The 21,534-nt window shown below is 46.2% G+C and overlaps 1 protein-coding gene across 1 annotated transcript; it reads right to left on the bottom strand.

Annotated features, from left to right (window-relative positions):
• Window positions 1-2,258: 2,258 nt before the first annotated feature.
• LOC133920483 (GATA transcription factor 12-like) lies at window positions 2,259-4,276 on the bottom strand. The gene is made up of 2 exons (XM_062365102.1): window positions 3,730-4,276; window positions 2,259-3,285 (listed from the first exon to the last, which is right to left on the bottom strand). The coding sequence occupies exons 1-2, from the start codon at window positions 4,060-4,062 to the stop codon at window positions 2,437-2,439; spliced, it is 1,182 nt and encodes a 393-aa protein (XP_062221086.1). The 5' UTR covers window positions 4,063-4,276; the 3' UTR covers window positions 2,259-2,436.
• Between the last annotated feature and the right edge of the window lie 17,258 nt (window positions 4,277-21,534).

Consider the following 21,534-nt stretch of genomic DNA (forward strand, 5'->3'; position numbering starts at 1 on the left):
ATTACTACGACTACTCTCCTGTCTGGTCCTAACACCGTTTGCTGCATGTTAATTCATATGCATGCATGCGTGCGTAGGTAGTTGGGGTAACATGCAAGATTGCAAGTGCGATGCATGAGATTACTTGTAGTTGAACCATCTTGCAATATGCTAGAAACCCAGGAGGTTTTTCTGCAAAATGACCTTAGGCTTGCTGCATTTTTGGGCTGGCCGAGTGAGCTAAACCAATCTGTGCTGCGGCCTAGGTGGCCTTTCCTACCCACTCGACCTAGCGTGCTCCCCCACCCCATGCCGTATAAAAACGGCATAGCCAGCGGTTAGGGTTGCCAACCCTAATCGCATGCCTCCTTGTAGCCGCTGCTGTTGCATGGGACTCTGCCACTTGTCTGAGTGGAGGTTGCACCATAGCAGAGGGACTGGAGCTGAGCCGATCGTGATGAAGGGCGCGTCAGGCGCCGTCGATAGGTGGAGGTGCGGCACCACTGCATCTAGGGCGGTTTGGGGTGCCGCCGCCGGCCAGTCAGCGCGCTGCAAATCTGGTGCGGCCATGAAGGCCTGCCATGGGCCAATCGGCGCGTCATCTCGGGGTGTTCAAGCATGCGCCACCGCGGGCACGGGGCGGTGGGTTCGGGCGCCATCGTCGCGGGGCTAGAGTGCCATCTACCTTCATGGATTTGGCACCACCGAGGGCGCGCGGAGGCGTCCGAGGGTGGATGACACCGTCGTCATCTGCCGTGGCCGGTGAGTGACTTGGTCCATTACCATTCACGCTGACAAGAGGACGACGGATGGGGCAAGGACCACGGCGATGACATCCCTAGAAGTAAGCATCCGCGACCGTAAAAGGAGTACACGGCGGTGCTAGTGGTGAAGGCGGTGATGTAGTCAAGGAGGACCACGCCTTGGTTTGTGAGGACCAGACAGAGGAAGAACGAGACGCCATTCCAGCACCATGTTCAAAGTATGAACATCTATGATCAGAAGATGATGCCTTGGTGCTTACCGATGATTTGACAGAGGCAGGAGATGGAGAACGACGTCCTATGGAAGCCGGCCGTGTCTGCTGTCAGAGATGCATTACTTGTCTGCACTGTCGGCCTATATTATGCACCACCATCGAGTGGCTTCTCGATGTGTTTTGGGTGCCGCCTTCGTGCGGTTTGTCAATCTGCCGCTGGCCACGTTGCTTAGATTCGTCGTCGGTTGGAAACGCCATGGAGGAAGGAGATGAAGTATGGTGGCCCTTCAGCGGTGTTCTTCTGTTTGACTCCAGAATTGGAAGATCAGCATGTTGTTTGGGATGGCCGATTAGCAAAATCAAGCAAAGTGACCGATAACGTGCCGAGAGTAATTGTAATGAATAGTAGATGGAGTAGAGAGAATGAGTGAGTGAAATCGGCTATTCATTAACCAATGTGTTTATATATTTATATATGATAAAAAATATGATAAAAAAACATATCTATTGAGTAGACATATCTTTCTAACAGACCCAATGGTCAGTAATCGATCATATGTTTATTCAAAAGTGTCTATTCATAAAGGTTTGTTACTGTGGCCTGTCGGCGTTGTTCTGTACCCACTCTGACACGGTCAGCTCCAGTAACGTACGTACGCCAAGGTGAAACGAGAGCCTTCTTTCTTTTCTGTTGGCAGCTGGGGCAGCCGGGCAGGGTACAGCGATGATGACCCCGAACCATAGCTGCAGCAGAAGCAGCGGCAAAGCTAGCCGGACGGCAGTTTTACAGCGAGGAAGAGGTTATTCCGATTGGGTCCAGCCCCCACCGATCGAGCCAACATTTGTTACGGCGGCATCTTTTTCACGCAAGATTCTAATGATCACGTGCGTGCGCTCGGCCGGGTTTGCGAAGGGCGGGCGTTGGCACGCTCGCCTCCTGCAAGCCCTGCCTCGTCCGGTTGTGCACACATCTGTGACATCTTCTTGGGTTCACCTGCATGGCTGCATGCATGCCATTGCTGAGGAGGCTCAACCTATCTCGAGAGTGTGACAGAGAGAGTGATAGAATGAAGATAACATGAATGGGGGGGGGGGGGGGAGTCTTCAAACAAGGGAATAAGCCAAAATTTTCAGTTCTCGTTTTCATGTTCTCGTAGCAGAATGGGAACTGCAAGAGAACAAACCGGTAGCCCTGAATTGCAAAATTCTAAGGAAGAAAACAAAAAGGTATAGAAACTCCCTGGAATAGAGTTTAGCAGGTTGAGAGCGAACTTAAAGCTGGGAAAACTGGAGAAGATCGTAAACAAAATGACACGAAAATTTCCAAGGACTGAACAAAAGCACACGAACCAATAAGCAAAGGGGGAAAAGAACTCCTAAGAAAAGATTAGTAGTTCTTTCATATTTTTTTTGGTTCTTAGGTTTTAGCTGCATTAATTATTACTGGGCTAATTGATCAATTATAGCACGAGACTCGTCTAGATGAGCTGACGATAGCCTGTCCCTATGTGGTGGTGGATCAAGATGTCGTCGCCGGCGACGATGGGTGGCGCCGCGGGCCCGTCAAACAGCAGCGAGCTCTGCATGTGCATTAGCCCGCCTGCACCGCCGGCGATCACGTGCGGCTGGGGCTGCACCTCCTTCTGGCGGCGCAGCTCCAGCACCTTGCGGTGCGAGTTGGAGTGCCTCGACATCACGAAGGTCGGGCTCGCCGCGGGCCGGTACTCCGGCACCAGCCGGCCCGACTTGTACCGGACCCCGCACGCGTTGCACAGCGTCTTGGGCCCCATGGGTCCGGTCCTCCACTGCGGCGTCTTATCCGTCTCGCAGTGCAGACACCGCCGCCCTTCCGCAGATGCCGCCGAGGCCGAGCCGCCCGACTGCGCGGACGCGCTCGAGGGCTGCGCCTGCGGCGCCAGCGGCGCGTCCTTCTTCTTTGACGGCTTCTTGGTAGGGAACGCCTGGGCCGAGATGCCGGACTCCGCCGGCGAGATGGCCATGGACGCCGGGGATGGCGGCGAGGCCGGGGGTGGCGGGAGCACGAGCGGTCGTGACGACCAGTTGCCGGGCGCAGCGCGGGAGCGCTTGCTACGAGCCTTGCCAGGGACCGACGCCTCCGGGAGGAACATACCTGGCTGCCCCGCGGAGGCGACCGAAGCCAGAGCCGCCTCGGTCACGGGAGCCCGCGGCACGTTCGCCGACGAGGAGAAGCCGCCGGCGGGGATGCCGTTGATAAGCTGCAGCTTCTGAAGATCCTCGGTGGCGAAGGCGTCGTCTCCCTCGCCCATGTAGTTGGAAAGCCATTCCAGTTCCGCCAATTGGTCGTACTGCGCCAAATTCAGAGCAATTTTAGCCCCTGCTGGTTCTCTGTGTTTCCTTTGCGAACTCATGGAAATTTTGTGAGCTAAACTTTGGAGAATTCTCCTAGCTACTTGTGGAAGTGTCTAGTGTTGAGTTTGAAAGCTCATAGTTTTGGTGCTGTTGCTATTTTTGTCTACCTGGGGGAGAAAAACTTATCCTTTTTTGGAGTTATAAGGATTCTGAAGGACCAATTTCGAGTGGTTAATGGTTAATGGGAATGAAAATGGAATCTTGTCCTGCAGAACCACAACAAAATTATACCATGCATTCCCATTGTTCTTAATTTTTCTCTTCTTATAATTTGAAAATTGAAGAGACATAACATAAGAAACGCATGAACGGCTGAACTCGCCAAGATAATTCATACGACTTGACACGGGAAAAGATTAAGCCAGGGAAAAAAAACTTACCGGCTCGCACAGGTCGCCCGAGAAGTCGCCGTCGGCTAGCCCGGAGAAGGAGTTGCTGCAGCTGTCCAGGGCCGTGACCGTCGACGAGTCGGCCGACAAGTTCCCGAGGCCGCCCTCCTCCTTGATGCCGCCTCCTCCGGCGCCGCCGGCGGAGTCAGCGGCCTGCAGGCACTGCGCCTCGACGTCGCCGGGTGCCGCTTCCCCGTCCCCTTCCTCGTCGTCGTCGTACGGCAGCACGAGGAGGTCGTCCACGACGAAGTGGTCCCCGTACCCCGGCGCCTTCCTCTCGCGGCCCGCGCCGCCGTAGTACCCGTACTCGGCCGGCGCCTCCATCCCAGCTGCTCGCTGGCCCCCTGCCGCTCGTATATGTTCGTTTGCTCCTTCGTTTTGGACGTGTGGGCGAGGAGAGGGAGACGGAAACGGAAATAACGCAGAGAGAGGGAGTAGGGTTTAATTGGCGTGGAGCTGGAGCGCGAGACGGAAGAAGAGGAGGGGGAGGTTAGCTGAAGCGAACGATTCTTAAGGAGTAGATACAGCGTGAGCCACTGAGCCACCACACCGTCCTCGGCCCTCCGCTAGTAAAAGACGCCAACTGGCTGAACTAAAATTTGAACTTGAAATCCGAAATGAAACCACCGGGAGCTTGAATTTTTCAAAATCTGCAGAAACATCTTCCGGATTAGCTGCGTTCATCGTATTAACCCGTACCCTACTCAAGCTCGTTCTTTAGCCTAGTTTAGGCGTTTTTAATGCTGATGCGTCACTGAACTTCTTCGAGTGTCGCCAATTTCAGTACAAAAAACGTTATGGCTCTGGAAAAAAATCACGGAATTGTTAAACAACGTAACCGTTATGCAAGTCCTTACGTGAAACCATAGTTACTCTCCGAGGACGAGGAGTAACAGCACAGCACCGACCGGAGCTTTACGTTGGAAAAGAACTATCCTGTGACGCAGTAGCGCACCGATGCATGGAACAGTAGATTCCTGTTGTCTCTTACGTCTGCGTGAGAACAAACGCGCCTGACGAGGCAGGTGGATTTTGTGAGGCTGTGTCACGGGAAGCTGGTAAAATTCAGGGTTGATCGATTGGGATCCCCGTCCGTTCTAGGTAATTAAACCATTCCTAATGTTTTGGTAAAATTCAGGGTTGATTTTAAATGATTGAGAGTAAGAAATTAGTGTTAACAAATAAACTTCCAAGTCATATATGTGTTGCGTATTTCTTAAGATTTATCAAAGTAACTTATTATCTCAGAATCATTTAGAATTGCTCAAAGAACTAGTTACTTTCATAAAAAATAAGCTATCAAGGGTAAATTTCTGACAGTGATTTCAGATATGCTAGACAGTGAACGTGTGGACAGTGTTTTAGAAAGTAGGTGTGTGTGCGTGTGTTCGGTGTACTAAGGGGTACAAAGAGTTATACAGGTTCGGGCCTCCTGTTGAATAATAGTCCTATGTAATGTGTGTTATGAAAGATCTCAGTTGATTACAGATGATGTTTTTTTCTAGTTTCCTGCTCTGCATTTTGAATGAGGCCCTCGTCACTGTGTATAGTAGGGAGGAGGAACATTTACATATGGGTCCAAACATAAAGGCATCTACTCATCTTGATATCTAATCTAGACCATCATTACGGAGGATCAGACGTGCCCACTTGCTCTGAGGGCACCATGCGTCTAGTTGTCGTGCGTCTAATGCTACGGGACAGGACAATGTCCTTTTGTGCTGAATTCATCCACTTGCCTGGTCAGGCTGCCGATGACGTCCCATCTGCCATGCGCCGCCGTGCCGATCCTGCAAAGTTCTATCCCGTAGTATTTAAAGCTACCGGACGAGATAGTGCCTTTTTGCGTCGACACCATCCACTTGCCTGGTCGGGCTACTGACAACGTCCCATCTGTCGTGCGCCGTTGCGCCGGCCTGCAAAGTTCTACCCCCATTATTTAATGCTACGAGATGGGACAATACCCTTCGACGTCGACCCTGTCCACTTGCCTGGTTGGGCTGCTGACAACGTCCCATCTGTCGTGTGCCGCCGTATTTAATGCTACGGGATGGGACAATGCCCAACTGTGCCGTTCATGACTTCGTTCTCTGGTGTTGTTGCCTGAAGAAGGAAAACGCTTGAGTGGATATTAGCGACTGCGCTCTGGACAGGTTGCGTCAAATCTGGCCCTGTGACCAGTGGGGTTGGTCGCGGGTGTAAGCGATGGTATATGGAGACTGGTCGGGCGGGCGTTTACATTGGTCACTGTGGTCGCATGATCGACCAGACTTTGGGGAGTACGTGGCTCTAGTTGTTAGGTCCCATACGGAGCCCGTTAGTCAGGGTACCTCTTTACTTAATACACTGACATAAGCTTTATCTCTCCTCTTTAAATAGTTTCTTATATCAGTTTTTGCTTACGTGGACACTGAATGTACTTAAAGATGCCTAGAGGGGGTGAATAGGCTTTTCTGAAAATTAAAACTAACCAGTGGATTAAACAGATGACGGATACTCCTATGAAGGTCGGATACTCAGGTCTGTCCAGAGTATCAGGTCTAGTCCGGAGTCTCTGGTCTATACAGGAACTCGAGAACAACTAAAGTTAAGCAAGTACAACTAAGGTCTAAAAGGTGATACTAGTTCTAATATCATCACAATGCTTAAACAATAAGAGATACTAGCAAGATGATCACAAAAACTAATTATATGGGAAAATCCTAAAACTACACAACTAGTTTGAATTGCACAAATGATGAGACAAGAGATTATCCCGGAGTTCGGCCACCTCACAAAGAAGTGCCTACGTCTCCGTTGAGGAGCTCACAAAGAGCCGGGTCTTTTCCAACCCTATCCTCTTCTAGCGATCACAAAGATCAAGTTAGAATTTCCCTAGTCAAGTCGATGTCGATTACAAACTTTCTGTGGCACTCCACAATGATTGGGCTCTCTACGGGCGACACCTTACCGTCTAGGAGCACAAGGCTCCAAGAGAAATGATTACAATGTATGCTCGATGATGAACTCAATGCTCAATTGACTCAACTTCACTCCAAACACAATCTCTCGAATTTGATGCAAAACTAGACACTAGAGATGTTTGGAGGGCTTTCAAATGCTCTTGGGAGGCTTTGTGAAAGTGGAGCTCAGCAGCAACAGCAAGCCATTAATGCTTGGGGGTGTGAGAGTATATATAGCTCACCTTCAAAAACTAGCCGTTACTGTTCTGACAAACCTACCCCGGAGTATCTGGTGAACACCGGAGTCTCCGGCCTGAAATCCAAAACAGCATCAGAACAGTGTCAGAACTGTGTCAGAACTAGCCGTTACGGTTCTGTTAAATTGCCGGAGTCTCCGGTGAACACCGGAGTCTCCGGCCCAGACTTAGTTACCATAGAGAGAAAGTCTGGAGACTTGACGGACTCTCCAGCCTCCCTAGGTACCGGAGTATCCGGTGAACACCGGAGACTCCGGTCTTTTAAACTAGATGCTAGCCGAGCGACCCTTGGCAAAGTCTCTCTCGGAGACTCCGGCCAAAAACATTTTCCTACCGGAGTATCCGGTGAACATCGGAGACTCCGGCCTTTTTCTATCAAAAATAAATGCTTAACCGAGCGACCCCTGGCGGAGACTCCGGCCAAAAAATTACCAACTACCGGAGTGTCCGGTGAACATCGGATACTCCGGATAATTAAAAATATTCAGAACCGAGGCTCTTCTGGTGGAGTCTTTCTTGGAGACTCTGGCCTAAACACTGAGGACCGGAGTATCCGGTGAACACCGGACACTCCGGACTCAGTAAACTCTGCCAATATTTTCCGGTGTCTGTGGGTGAATGTGTCTCTCAACTATTGATTCTAAAAGATTATTTTGAGCATTGAGACACCATGAAAGCTAACAAATGCAATCCTCTTAATAGTACGGCTAACCTAGACTCAATTTCAAAGATAGAATAATTTAAATCCTATTGAGTGCTACATATTGCTTCTCTTTTCTTTTCGAGGGGCGTCAATCGTTGTGAGTCTTCACAATTGAGACTAAGGCATGTTCATAACTTCGATAAACATATTAGTTTCTTAATCGTTTTGTCATCAATAAGCCAAAACTCACTTAGAGGGCTTAGATGCACTTTCAGACACCTAATTAATATATAAGAAATTAGGCATGTTGGAGCATTGGGAGAGGCTTAAGTACTCTCTCTGATCATAAATATTTGTCGCTTTAACCAAAATCCGATCAAAATTTTAAAACTTTGACCACCAATAATATCTAGAATATTTATTTGAAAACATAAAAATCATATTGATATCTTGAAAAATATTTTCATAATATTATATTTTAAATTAGATATTATAAATATATTCTAATAGAAAAAATGGTCAAAATTGTATATTGAAGACAGTGAAAAATTTAAAAATAATAAGTATTTATGACCAGAGGGAGTACGTACGTAGTCGTGCATGAGGGATCTCACGTATGTTATCGTGTTTGTTTCCGCCCGGTCGAACACGCAATCTCTATTTTTTTAATCGGATCCATTAGACCAATCCTAATGATTTATTTCTTATGTGATGTCTAAAAGGAGAGAAAGAGAGTAAGAAATTGTTGTTAAAAAACAAGTTTACAATACATCAATGTTAGTTTCTTGAGGTCTCCTAAAGCAATTAATTGACTCACAGTCGTTTATGATTGCTCAAAGAGCTAGCGTATATTTAGTTTGAGCCTAACCTTGTCACATATAAGCTTAGTCATGCTATAGATTTTTAGGCAATTGTTTTATTGACTGTTACAACTATTATAAGCCATACTTTATGAGCCCTCAGGTCCATACATCATACACTTAGTTTTTTTACTAACTTTGTCATACATGTGGCTAAGAATTTAGTCGTCATACTTGGCTAAGCTTAGACATGATAAATATAGTTACAATCCAATCAGGCCCCTAGTTTCTTCCCTAAGAAGCTTTCTTCTCACATCTTTAAATTGCTTGTGACATTAGCCTTTTACTTAACTCTAGCAGACTTAACTAGCCATATCTTCATTTGATTATCCATTCCAAAAGATCCCCTCTATATATTTCTGCATACTCCAGTAGACTAGCTAAACCACACCCTCTATATCTCATATATTATATTTTATTCATAATGACTGTTTCTTACAACAGCTTTATTCCAACGGGTTGTAAGAGCAGTTACCACACGAGCACACGCGTTGTAAGAGCAGTAACCACATAGGCACACATATTGTAAGAATTTGTAAGAGCAACTACCATACAAGTACACACGTTGTAAGAATTTGTAAGAGCGGTTACCACACAATTACACATGTTGTAAGAGAAGCTAACACATAAGCACTCACATTATAAGAGAAGTTACCATACAAGCACATGTATTATAAGAATATGTAAAAGCAGTTACCACACAAGTACACACGTTGTAAGAGTAGTTTCAGTTTTTAGATCTTCTGTTGTTTGGTCTTGTGGACAAAGGAGGTGTTTCAATTGATGTTGCTTGCTCCTCAACTACAGGTCAATCCAGATTTTCATCCCAACCAGTGTCTCCCTAACTCAAAATATTAACCTATTGCTCCATATTGCTTACCAAATTCAACATGCAAGAAACAAATTCAGTTATGTGTTCATAGTGACATTTCATCAAATACTTGTAGTGCACAAAAGCTAAAAGTTCTACTCTAGTATTGACAGCAGACAATAACTCAATTTAGCAATCAAATTATGCAACCAATATCCTACGGTCGCAATCTAGCACTCAAACCACACAAATTGATGTCACTTTCTCCTCAATCCACAAAAGAATACATGCTTCTCAACTCTATGTATACGAGCTGTTGTTGCGTGCTACATGCTATCGCGTCCCAGCCGCTGGTGGAGGGGCAGCTATAGGGTGGCGTGGGCACCACAGGCACACAGGTAGGCGCGCTCTCAGCGGTAGAGGGCACACAGGCACTCGGGGGAGATACAGCGGGGACGACAACCGTGGAGGTGAGCGCTCGACGACGCAGACATATGAGAGCCTAGGAACAGAAAAGTGTAGGGAAGGCTACTTGTGAAGGCATGCATGAACAAAGACGGCCAAGGACAGCGAGCCACATGAAGAAGTGAAATTTGGCCACTCTTTCTCAGTGGATGGCGTGTTTATAATGATAACTTCTCGGTTAGCTACTCTGGTGAAGCTCGTTTTTAGCAAGAGATAACCATATTTGACGATGACGAGCCAGAAGACCACCCTGCTGGAGATGCTCTAAGTAGGCTAAGACAAACTTGGATGAATTTACCTTCCTATCCACTCCAAGTCTCCAACTGACCAGGTCACCAGTTAAGCCAAGGATAGTTCAGTAATTTGGTACATACATCATGCACACGCACCGGATAAAAGTCCTCGCATTGTCGCCTTGTCTGGAACTTATGCAACGGGGACAATTAGCTTTCGATTAGCATGCGGGGGCTGGGGCGCCTGGCACGTTAATACCCTATGGTATATGCCATGCACCCTTGCACTTGTACAGTGGGATCTACTGACCACTGTTCTGGTCGCACCGGCCACGATAGGGAGGAAAATCGTCATCCCCTGTGGCCGTGGAGTGTAACGGCTGGAACATATCATGTTAACTCTGATGACGATGCTACGACTACGATATTTCCCGCAACCATTCTCTCGGTACTACACACTTTCTACCGTCAGAGAAGCAACAGGAAACTCTGACGTCGTGCTAGCTAAATACTAACACGTCACATCGATTAGACTAAACCCTTTAGACGATCCATGCATGCATGCATGCAAGCAGATACGTACGTCGACAGAATGACCACTGCTAGGCATATGGTTCAGCGACGAAAGGAAATTTTACTAGGTTCGATCTCACAAAAGAGCGTAAGACCCTCATCTCAACTACTTATCCCGTGATCCAAAGGCTCAGGTGAGAGAAGGTAGTGGAGAGAGAGAGTATAGACACGTGTCGTATAGAGAAAACGGGTCTTTTGTGAGGTCGGACCTCATAAAATTTCCTTCCGTTCAGCGACCGTGCTTGCAGTCTGTACAAGCACGGCCACCGCGGCTCGACGGAAACTTCACGACGTCCTTGCTGCGAGGCCCTTGGTCACGAGTCCCCGTCCGCGTCCCACGTCACGGGCCCCGTTGCGTGCTTCCACGTTCGCACCACGTGGGGGACACCACGGACTGATAGCCAGCGTCGTTTGATCTACTACGTACGACACCGTGTTCGATGATCTTTTACATATACGGTTAAAAACGTGTCCACAACTATATAAATCTGATTAATACATATGGCTCGTTATTAAAATTGTCTATACAAATTATTGGTACAGACGTGATCGAAAGTTACACGATTTTTTACGCGAAATAACACGAGTATGTTTTCTAGAAGTCGAACTCCCAACCTCTAACCTCGCACGAACTTTTGTTACCATCTCACATATCGTTCATTGCTGACCATTGTATGAAAATAATTTATATAAGATATACGCTCAAAACGAGTAGGACACTATTAGTACAGACGGTTCTAAACTTAGAACCTTCTGTACTGTTTATTTTTTTACAGACGGTTCTAATTTAAAACCATCCGTACTATTACTACCGATAGTACAGACGGTTCTAATTTAGAATCGTCTGTAAAAAATAAAACAGTACAGACGATTACAGTTTGTAACCGTCTGTACTATTTAGTACAACTGTTCGTTGTCATTTTCTCAGATGGTTCTAGTTTGAAGTGGTTTATGCCTTTGTGGTACCTTTTGTACAGGTGGCTCCATAGATCCGTCTGTACAGGGGTGTCCCACTAAATAAATTCTATAGTACTCCCTCCTTCCCACAATACAAGGCGCATAAAATTTTCTTTTAGACCCATGCACTCGATTGAACGTCGCCGGAGCTCCCGTCACCATCGCTGCATGGCCTCGTGGCGCACGGCATGCAACTCTTCGTTCCCCGCACCCTCACGGTAGTTACGCTTCGCGCCATGCAGCCTCGCGAACGTGCTCCCGCGTGCAATCGCTCCCACGCTCGCTTTGCGCCATGCAACGCCATGCAGCGCCATCCCGCGCTCCCTTGCTCGCTTCGCTCCACACACGCCCGCGTTCATCTCCCGTGCTCTCGCTTCTTCACCGCGTGCCAGCTCTCGCGTCCAAATGCGCTCTCGCCGCCGGCTCTAGCGTCCAAATGCATTCTCTCGCACACAAATTTTCCAAATTCTCCATGAGCTCTGAATTTGAGTTTTGCCGCCCAAAATTTGTGCTTCTTCACTCCTTTTCTCGGCTGGCAAACAAATTTGAATTTTCTGCCCAGAATTTTCAAGGCCCGCATTGCCAAAATCATGTCCATGTCTTCCTATACATAGCTCGGCCATATCTTCTCCATGAGCATCTTCACTTCTTTTCTCTTCTATTCTTCTCTCATCCATTATAATGATTTGAGTATGGCAAATTTTGACCTCAACCAGCCAATCAATCAGGAGCAGATTGAAGAGTTTGATGGACTTGTTATTGATCTCAACTACGATCTTGAGTAGGATGAAGGTATACATCATGTTCTTATTTCTATTTTTTGTTTTTTTTTTCGTGCTCAAGGAAAACATGGTGTAGGAGATGGAGCTAACAATAATGGATGAGGAGAAGAAGGTGACGATCATGGTGGAGGAGATGTACCCGAGGAACAAGAAGTTGTTGGCGATTAGGGAGAAGGAGATGGTGGCGAGGAACAAGAAGTTGCCGGAGATCGGGGAGAAGGAGATGGTGCCGGCACGCACGACACGCTTGGGCTCGCCGATGCACACGGCACGCTCGGGCTCGCCGGCCGCGGGTGCACCAGACTCGGACTCATCGACCGCGGTCACGCCGGGTTCCGCGTCTCAGGCGAAGGCAACACCGAGTTCCTCGTCTCAGGCTAAGGCAACGCCAGGCGCGACCACACCAAGGTCGTGTTTGTTTTTGCCTTTCGATGCCAGACCCAGTAAGCATTCCTCACGAGCCAACCTTCCTCGATTTGCATAACATTGTGCACATTGACGAGAAGTGGTTCTATATAACCCGAAAATGTCAGAGGTATTATTTGGCGATTGATGGAGATAAACCAGAGAGGGTCACAAAGAACAAGAATTTCATAGAGAAAGTGATGTTCCTCTGTGTAGTTGCAAGACCTACATATGACCAATAAGGTAATGTCACATTTTCCGGAAAGATTGGAATATGGTCATTTACGGAGGTAGTGCCTGCCAAGAGTAGTAGTGGTAACCAAGGTAATGAATTCGGTTACTAAGGATCATAGTCGTGCGTATCTCCTGAACTATGTCTTGCTAGCGATCAAACAGAGATGGCCACTCAAAGAAATCCTCATCGTCGAGCTCGTTGAGCCAATCGTGGGTGGCGTCATGGGAGTCATCTTGGTGTGTGACGACTACGCCGTCGTGGGCGCCGTCCTAGTGCGCGATGACTACGCCGGTGTGGGCGTCGTCAAAGAAACCATCAACTTGAGAGACGAGTACGTCGTCGTGGGCGCCGTCCTGGTGCGCGACGACTACGCTGGCGTGGGCGCCATCGAAGAAGCCATCGACTTGCGAGACGAATAGGCCGCGTGAGCGCCAGCCAGTTGCGAGTTGAGGTTGCCGTCCAGGTCGCCGTCGACTTGCGATACGAGGAGGCCATCGTGGGTGCTGTCGACTTGCGATACGAGGAGGCCGTCGAGGTTGCCATCCTGGGCGCCGTTGTGGTGCGCGACGAGAGTGACGCGGAACCGGGCAAGGTTGAGGGAGTCGTCCATGGCGAGGTCGAGCTGGTAGCCCACAGGGCCGTCCTGGCCGCCATCAAAGGTGACGCCCATGGCTCTGCAACCGTGGAAACGAGGAAACGAGTAAGTTTATACAGCGGGCATGTAGCAGCATTAAGTGAAGGCATGCAGCAACAGTTCTCATGCAGAGCTGAAATGACGGCATTCAGTGCTTCATGCTTAATACGCCCTGTAATTTGGGAAGAAGTTAAAAAAATTATACGTCCTGTATTGTGGGAAGGAGAGAGTAGTGCCTAAAGCAGGATTCTTCTGTTGCCGTTTCCTTCTTTTTCTTTTCGCGAAAAAGAGCTGTTCCGATTTCTTTAAGGAGATCGAGAATTAAAGCAGCTCAAGTTCAAAACAAAAGAATTATTGGGACACTTTGGACTCCATGCTTCTACTACCCTAAAGTTGAACCGCATTTTTTGCTCAGGACACTTGTGGAGCAAGAAGGAACAGCTGTGATCATCCGTGCACGAGCACCAAGGCACTCATTTGCCTCCCCCCAAAAATTATGGTAGCAGCTCAGCTCACCTTTTCCAACTTTTTTCAATTTTTGTTGCTTGGATTAAAAGGAACGGAGCCTGCAAGTGAAAAGGTGTGCGATATGGGGAGCAGAGGAGTAAGCCATTGCTTTGCTTGCTTGCATAGGAGGCATATGGTATTTTTCACACCCCTTTCGCCCGCAATATTCATCCATTGAACTCTTTGTTCCTTTTTTGTCCACGTCCAATGATATTGGGTCTGCTTGGTTTATGACACCAGTAAGTTAGATCAAATTTTGGTTATACCTAGATAATTTGGCTATTTCAAAACTAAAATTTGACTGCTCCTGAATATTTTTTACCGTGCCCTTCTACAGTCAACTAGCAGCGAGAATAAGCTTTGAGTGAACAATTTTGCCACCCGTATTTTGAACTGTCAAATTTTAGTTTGATCAGAAACTAAATGGCTATTTTTAACTAAATATTAACATTGCTCCTCACGGCCTGCAACCAAACAGCCCGTTGTGTTTTTAATACCATGATGCGCCGAATATTTTATGTACGATCCACATTCCAGGGCCCACGGCTCAGCTATTTTGCGGGATGAGGCGCGGGGCCCACGGGGCATGTGACCAGAAGCCGGGGACGGCGGGGTGGACTGGTGTCAGAGGAACGTGTGCTCGGCGGGGCCTGCGGCGAGCCCACGGTCGATGCCACGTGGCGAGATTCCGCTGCACCTTTTGACCCGCCCCTCAGCCAGCCAAGCCTCGCCTTCCCTGTGGCTTCGCCCGCACGTGACAGTGTGCTGTGTTGATTAGCGAAGCCGTTTAGCAGTAGTGCTGCTGTGCTGGCCTCGTTTGGTCACGCCACGTGAACTGATCATGTGCATGTACCACGCGAGAGTCATGAGACGGATATCGTGTCGAGAGTTCATTTGTCCGAATGCTGATCGCCTTGGGCGTATAGGCGACCTTCATCACGTGGAATTCAGCCATTTCTGCATATATAACCTAGCTATTTCATCGTTAATGACTATATGGGCAAACTTGAAGAGTATTTCTTACAAAAAGGAACGACGGGTAGAAAGCGCATCTGATCTGATAGTATGACCACTACATTGAGATCGAAGTGCCGATTTCGGGGCCTCTTTTTCTACAACTAAAACTGCAAAAGAAAAGAAGGAGGTATTTGAACCAGTATTCACAAATTCATAGACCTGAAACTGTCCGGGTCGGTAACCACAGTAACAGCGTAAGTAATTCGGTAGAAACTGATCGAATTTTGTTAAATTTTTTATTTTTTTAAATTTTGAATTTAAGTTTAATTGGTAAGTATTCGGTTTTTAAATGCGATGTAGATCGAATTAGCCGATAGGCTTGATAATCAAGCGGTTACAGTCATTTTTTCAAACGAATCCGACAACACAGTAATAATGCATGCCCATCCTGTTACTATAGAAGCAATGCAACATCCGCTGGCCTACTGCTAATCCGTGCAGCTATGTAGGTCCATTATTAAAAGGATTGAAGGGTCTAAGAGAGAGGTGAATTAGACTATTAAATAAATAAAAAAAACTCAGTTTGAATTCTATAATAAGTAGGAATCTTAGTCTAGATAAATTAAAATACGACATACTATCAAACTAGATAGACGCAAGAAAATAAGCAAGCTAGAATACAAAGTAAATACATAAAATAAGGAGATGGATAAAAGAATAATGATTTTTTCTCGATGTATTGAAGAGTTGACATTCCCACATAGTCCTCGTTAGAGTATCCACAAAAGATATCGCTCCATCTTAAATCACAAAGTCTCAAGTACTCACTCATTATGTCACTTCTATATCTTCAAATTAACGGGTATCAAAGAAAGCACATAGCTCTTCTCGAGGTTCCCACAAAAACTTCAAGAGCTTACCGAGACACCTTAAATCATCAAAGACCGGTTATGTATTATCAAACACTAATAGTAACAAACCAATAGACCAGGATCAAACCTAGACTATAGTTAGATGCACACTTATTACTCTCAAGCACTAAAGATGTCCTTAACCTTCAATTAAGAACTTTGAAATTCACTCAAATGCACTCTCTTGCTACTTGATGACATACACAATGTATGGGCACTTCTAGGGTCGCAAGAGATTCATATAAAATCAAGTGAGGGGGTATTTATAGGTTAGATATCCAAATTTAGTTGTTGTCCAACAACCCATATTTTCTGTTAACACCGGATGATCCGGTGAGCGTCTTCTTACTCACACCGGATAATAGAGTGATACAAATTTCAAAACCACACTGTCTCAGCTATCATTAGCTGTTACTGCTGGGAATAGTCCGATGTAGATATTCGTTGAGCATACCTTTATCACCAGACCATCCGGTCAGTTGACCTTCGATTTTCAAATAGCTGCAACTTTCTCTACAAGAATTGCTTCGGTGCTTATTTTGTCCATCACTGACCATATGGTGAACTAAGAAACTTTAAACTGTTCGAAGCAATATCTCTGCAAAAATTAGTCCAATGACCTCACCTTTCAATCACCAGATAATTCGGTGAGTTCAACTTCATTCTACTTGAAAAATATTGCTTCTACTGAAAAAGCCATGTGTTCTCATTGAGGTAACACCGGACCATCTAGTGCAACATTTTGAAAAATTCAGGACACGTGTCACCAAGAAAGGTTCCGGTGATACCTGTATGTTAACTATTGGATCATCAGGTCAACACATGTGATTTCTGTCTGAACCAAGAAAAATACTCCGATGAGAACAAGAGTCACATCATCGGACTATTCGGTGGAGCTAACTTCACTGAGCTCATCCAATTCAATATTTTCTTGAGTTCTAACTTCACGATATCTCAACTATAGGCTCCTATAAGTTACCTAGTGCTAAAATTTTATAAGTGTGCATCAAAACGAGTCTAAACTCTACTAGATCAAACTACTACTATTAGTCCTTCATATATCTTGTAACACTTAGAACTAGAAGATCTTTAATCTTGATATACATCTCCTTTGATTATCCATATAATCAACTTAGAGACTAAAAATATATAATCACAGACTGTAGCCGTGTCGTAAGCGCGAGCTGCTGTACGTGTGCAGCAGCAGCATTAGTACGCAGCGAAACAACTGGTTTGTGTCTGCAGTATGCGTTCCCCGTTCCGTCGCACGTTCCCCCATTTTCGGTCTTTACCTCTCTGGCTCTCTCCATCTTATCTCCCGTTAAATGGCCTGTGTTCAGTTCGGACTTCAAAGAGGACATGGGCATGACGTACTGTCCGCCTAAGTTCCTAACAGATCTTTTTGGAGAATGATTGTCTCCTTTCTCCAGTTGTGCCATACTTGGATGGCAGGGGGACACCATACGTACAGTCTGTGAACTGCACATTTCATCCGTTCAATACACAGATAGAATATATAATGCACGGACGAAGCATGTAGAGATAACTACTTCGAGTTTGGCGACTATAATTAAAGACACGCATGAAGCATGTAGAGATCTCGACATGCAATGGCCACGTGTTTATAATTACTGTCGCCGAGCTTTCATGTCGTCAGGCTAGAACGCCTACCGCCCTGCCCTAAACGGGGAGGACTCTATAAGCTAAGCTAGCTAGAATAGTTGCACCGTGTCTGCTTTATGCGCTGTGTATCTGTGGATAGATATGGGCAAAACGTTTTGGGGCGGCTCCACTCCACACCGCACGTCTTGCTGCCGTCCTGGGTGAAGTGGTGGCACTGGACTCCACTGAGCGTGCAAACAAGCTGGCACGTGCAAAGTGATGCCCCATGCATCGTGCCGCTTAATATTTTATTTTTTATTGTAGTCACCGTAACTACTATGTAACTTTTTATAATGGCTGAATACTGAGTAGTGAAAAGCGGATATCTTCCTCCTTCATATTGAGTATCGTGCTGCTTAAAGACGCTTCTATGAGATGGAAGTCAATGAAATGAGGGAGGCTACGTGCAAGCGCATTCAAGGCGAGGAAGCGCGAAAGGGCATGTCGAACGCGTGACGTAGGATCCGAAGTGACGAGGAAGGGAAAATATCTACGTTGCACTCAGTAGACCAGATGCTATAACCCTGTTGTTTACATTCACTAATGTATGCTAGATTTAGACTTGGTACTTGTTTAGGTTATAATAAATATGTATCGTATATGTAAACGTCCGTGTATATTACAGTTTTCATTAAAATCACCGTATTCAACTTTCTGTTTTTATCAAATCCAAGTATCCAAAATATCGCACAAATATCTAATGACACTAGATGATTCGAAAAAAAAATTGTGACGCACATATGACTATTTTGCCACATATTAAATTAATTTGGCCAAAGTAAGGTGTTGCTCATTTATTGGGTGGGTGAGATAAATGTGTCGCTCGTTCATCGGGTAACAGCAAGATCTCGTCTAGTGAACACACGTGTCACTCACCGGATTTTTTATTCCCTCGTAGCTGAGACTCACAAGGTGGTGTCGCCGTTCATAAGACGACACCTTACTCTCGCCCAATAAACGAGCGATGATAGGCTATTGTTACAATTTTTTAAAATGATCATATAATTTTGCAAATATCAAAAAACATATAAAAATTCCCTTATCATCGGTGCGGTCTCGCGTGGACTTTGGGTCCCTTTGGGTCAGAGCGGTGTTGTGCGAGTGCGCTAGGGACGGGAAGGCAAGTTGGGCTTGGGTAGACTGGGTCGTCACAGTGCGCAGAGGCCATGGCCTCAGGTGGATCGGGCCATAGTCCCGCTAACGTGGGCTAATAGGCCGGAGCGGTTTGATGTTGGGGTCGGGTCAGGAATTAAAGAAGGATTCGGCTCGAGAAGAAATAGAGGTAAGAAATAGATTCCAGAGTTTTAAGATAGGAATAAGGATGGTGATTTGATTTGAATTTGAATCAACACACAAAGAACAAAGAAACTCCAGCAAAACCAGAAATGCAAATAATCAATTTAATGCATAGTTTGAATTTGAAAGTTTTGAATTTGAGGTGAATTTGAGATACACATCTCAAAATTAATATATTTGTTTTATTTTGACATTGATTTGTAAAAGTTTAAATTTGGTATGAATTTTGGCTATCGTCTAAATGCTAAAACTCGGGGTGTTACACAACTAATCCTAGAGCTAACCATTTCAGTACAAGAAATTTACATTACATTTGAAACTAAAATGCAACTAAAATGCTAGAGTTCTTTTTAGTTCCATTGAGGTATCACCACCATGTGCTTCTCACTAAATGACAATGAACTTCTCATATCTTAATACACCTGTATCAATTAGCATGTTCAAGCATCAGCACAAAGATGCCATCAAAACTCTGATAAGCACAGCAAGCTAAAATTGGTATCCAAACAATTCTGTATGCCTCAATATTAACTTGTAAAAAACACATGCAATCGAACATGGAGATCTAATAATTCCCAATTCATTGAACAAGCAGCGATATGTTAGGAAATTGAACATGCTAACAATACTGGCCGGTACATGCATGACAGTAGCACAGGGAGCAAGCAAAGATTTGCAAAATTGACATGTACAGAGGCATCCATGAGGAAGCCATTTCACATACACATACACTGAGACATACGATTTTTTGAAGCACCGAGACATACAATTTGTTTTTATTTTTTCAATCAATGGTTCATACACATACACACAGCTTTTGAAATGTGTACCCCTAACAAGTCATTGGAGGGAGGAGAAGAGGAATTGAGGGAGCGTTACCATGGCATCGGCTTACTATGGTTGGCGTTGAGCTGTAGCGTCGGGTTCCAGAGGGAAGGCGATGTTGTGGGCTTCATGTGCAGTGTTGGTGTTATCGGCGTCGCTCTGAGACGCAGTGGCTTCGGACCAGAGGCAGGTGACGACAGCGTCAGGTCAGAAGGGGGTATAAGCGGGCGGGTCGTGGCTAGATGCAGGTCGGATGGGGATAGGAGCGGACGGTGGAGCCATCATTCAAGACGGTGTCGTCTCTGGAGCAGAGGGGACCAGTGTCAACACTGGGGAAGGAGAAGGCGGTGGCCACCCTCTAATCCTACTTGCCCAAGCGAAGAGGAGAGTGAGCGAGTGGGGAATGGTTGTAGCAAGTGAGGTAGCCTGTGGGCTGTGGTCTTCCAACGGTGACAGTAAAGATGCCCAAATGGGCCGTGCCTACTGGGTCGGTCCGAGGCACAGCACTGTAGGCACGGTCCAGACACGGCACGGCACGAGGCTACGGGCTGTGGCTGGGCCGAGCGCGCGGCACGGCGGGCCAGCACGGCACAGCCCGGCACACATATGCCCGGTTATTTTTTATTTTTTATATATATTTTTAATTTTATAGCTATTTTTTTATCTATTTTTTTTTTATATTTTTATCTATTTTTTATATTTTTTCATTTTGTAGCTATTTTTTTTATATTTTCGAGCTGACTGTGCCAACGGGCACCGTGCTCGCTGGACTGACCGTGCCGTTGGGCTGAAATCGTGCCCAGGCCGACCCGGCACGGCACAGTCACCGAGGAGCCGTGCCGTGGGTTGAGGGGGAGGCACGCGGGTCGGTACGGTATGACCCGTTACAGTAGATAGGCCGTTCGGGCCACGGTATGGGCCCGAATGGCTTATTTGGCCATCTCTGGGTGACAGAGTATATATTTGAAATTTTAAAACACACACACACATATATATATATATATATATATATATAGTGATTTTTGGATTTAAAAATAAAAAATAAAACAAATCTAGAATTGTCATGTCTGGGCTGATTTCGGTACTGCGAACTAATAAAAAGCACAAGCCCAACTGCGTGCAAGCAAATCGGATGCATTTTGGCTAAAAAAACCCGGTGCATTTTTCAACAATAGGACTACACGGGGGAGTCGATTCATGAATGTTATACGCCGCCTACGGCGAGCATAGACCCATTGTTGCACACCCTCCACAAGCTCACGCCAGGTGGGCCCCACTCGTCAGGTGCTGTTATAGGCCGTCAATGGCGAGCCGAACTCGAGGGTCGCACATCATCGTGGCTCGCTCCTGCCTTCTTCTTCCTCTCCTCTGGCAAACCGCCGCCCCTGCTTCGGCTACCACCGGCACCGCCACCAGCCGCGAGGTTAGAGAAGCACCTGAGGAGTGGGACTCACCTGGGTTTTTGTAAGTGTTGGGCCTATAACAAAGCAAAACTGTAGCCTGTAGGTTTTTGTAAGTGTTGTCACAAACCAAACGCCCATGAAGACCTCGTTTGGTTTGGTGTACCTATTTCAAGTTCGCTTCAAAATTGTTGTTTCTTTTCGTGGGCATAGTTTGACAAAGAAAATAGCAAGCCAAGCTCAGGTAGCGCTACAACATGTAAGAGAGACAAGTGTGTATTTAATAGGTAGTTTTGTGTTACCACTTAGTTCAATTGTTCCTTAATTTAATTAGGTATGAGTGAATCTTTAGTTTATTTTTTGTTTGAGTTTTGAGTCGATTGAATGGCAAAAAAATAAATAAAAAACTTGCATCCTTACGTACAAGACATACGTGTATTT

The sequence above is a fragment of the Phragmites australis genome, chromosome 1 (assembly GCF_958298935.1).
Source record: "Phragmites australis chromosome 1, lpPhrAust1.1, whole genome shotgun sequence".
In the NCBI taxonomy this organism is placed as follows: domain Eukaryota; kingdom Viridiplantae; phylum Streptophyta; class Magnoliopsida; order Poales; family Poaceae; genus Phragmites; species Phragmites australis.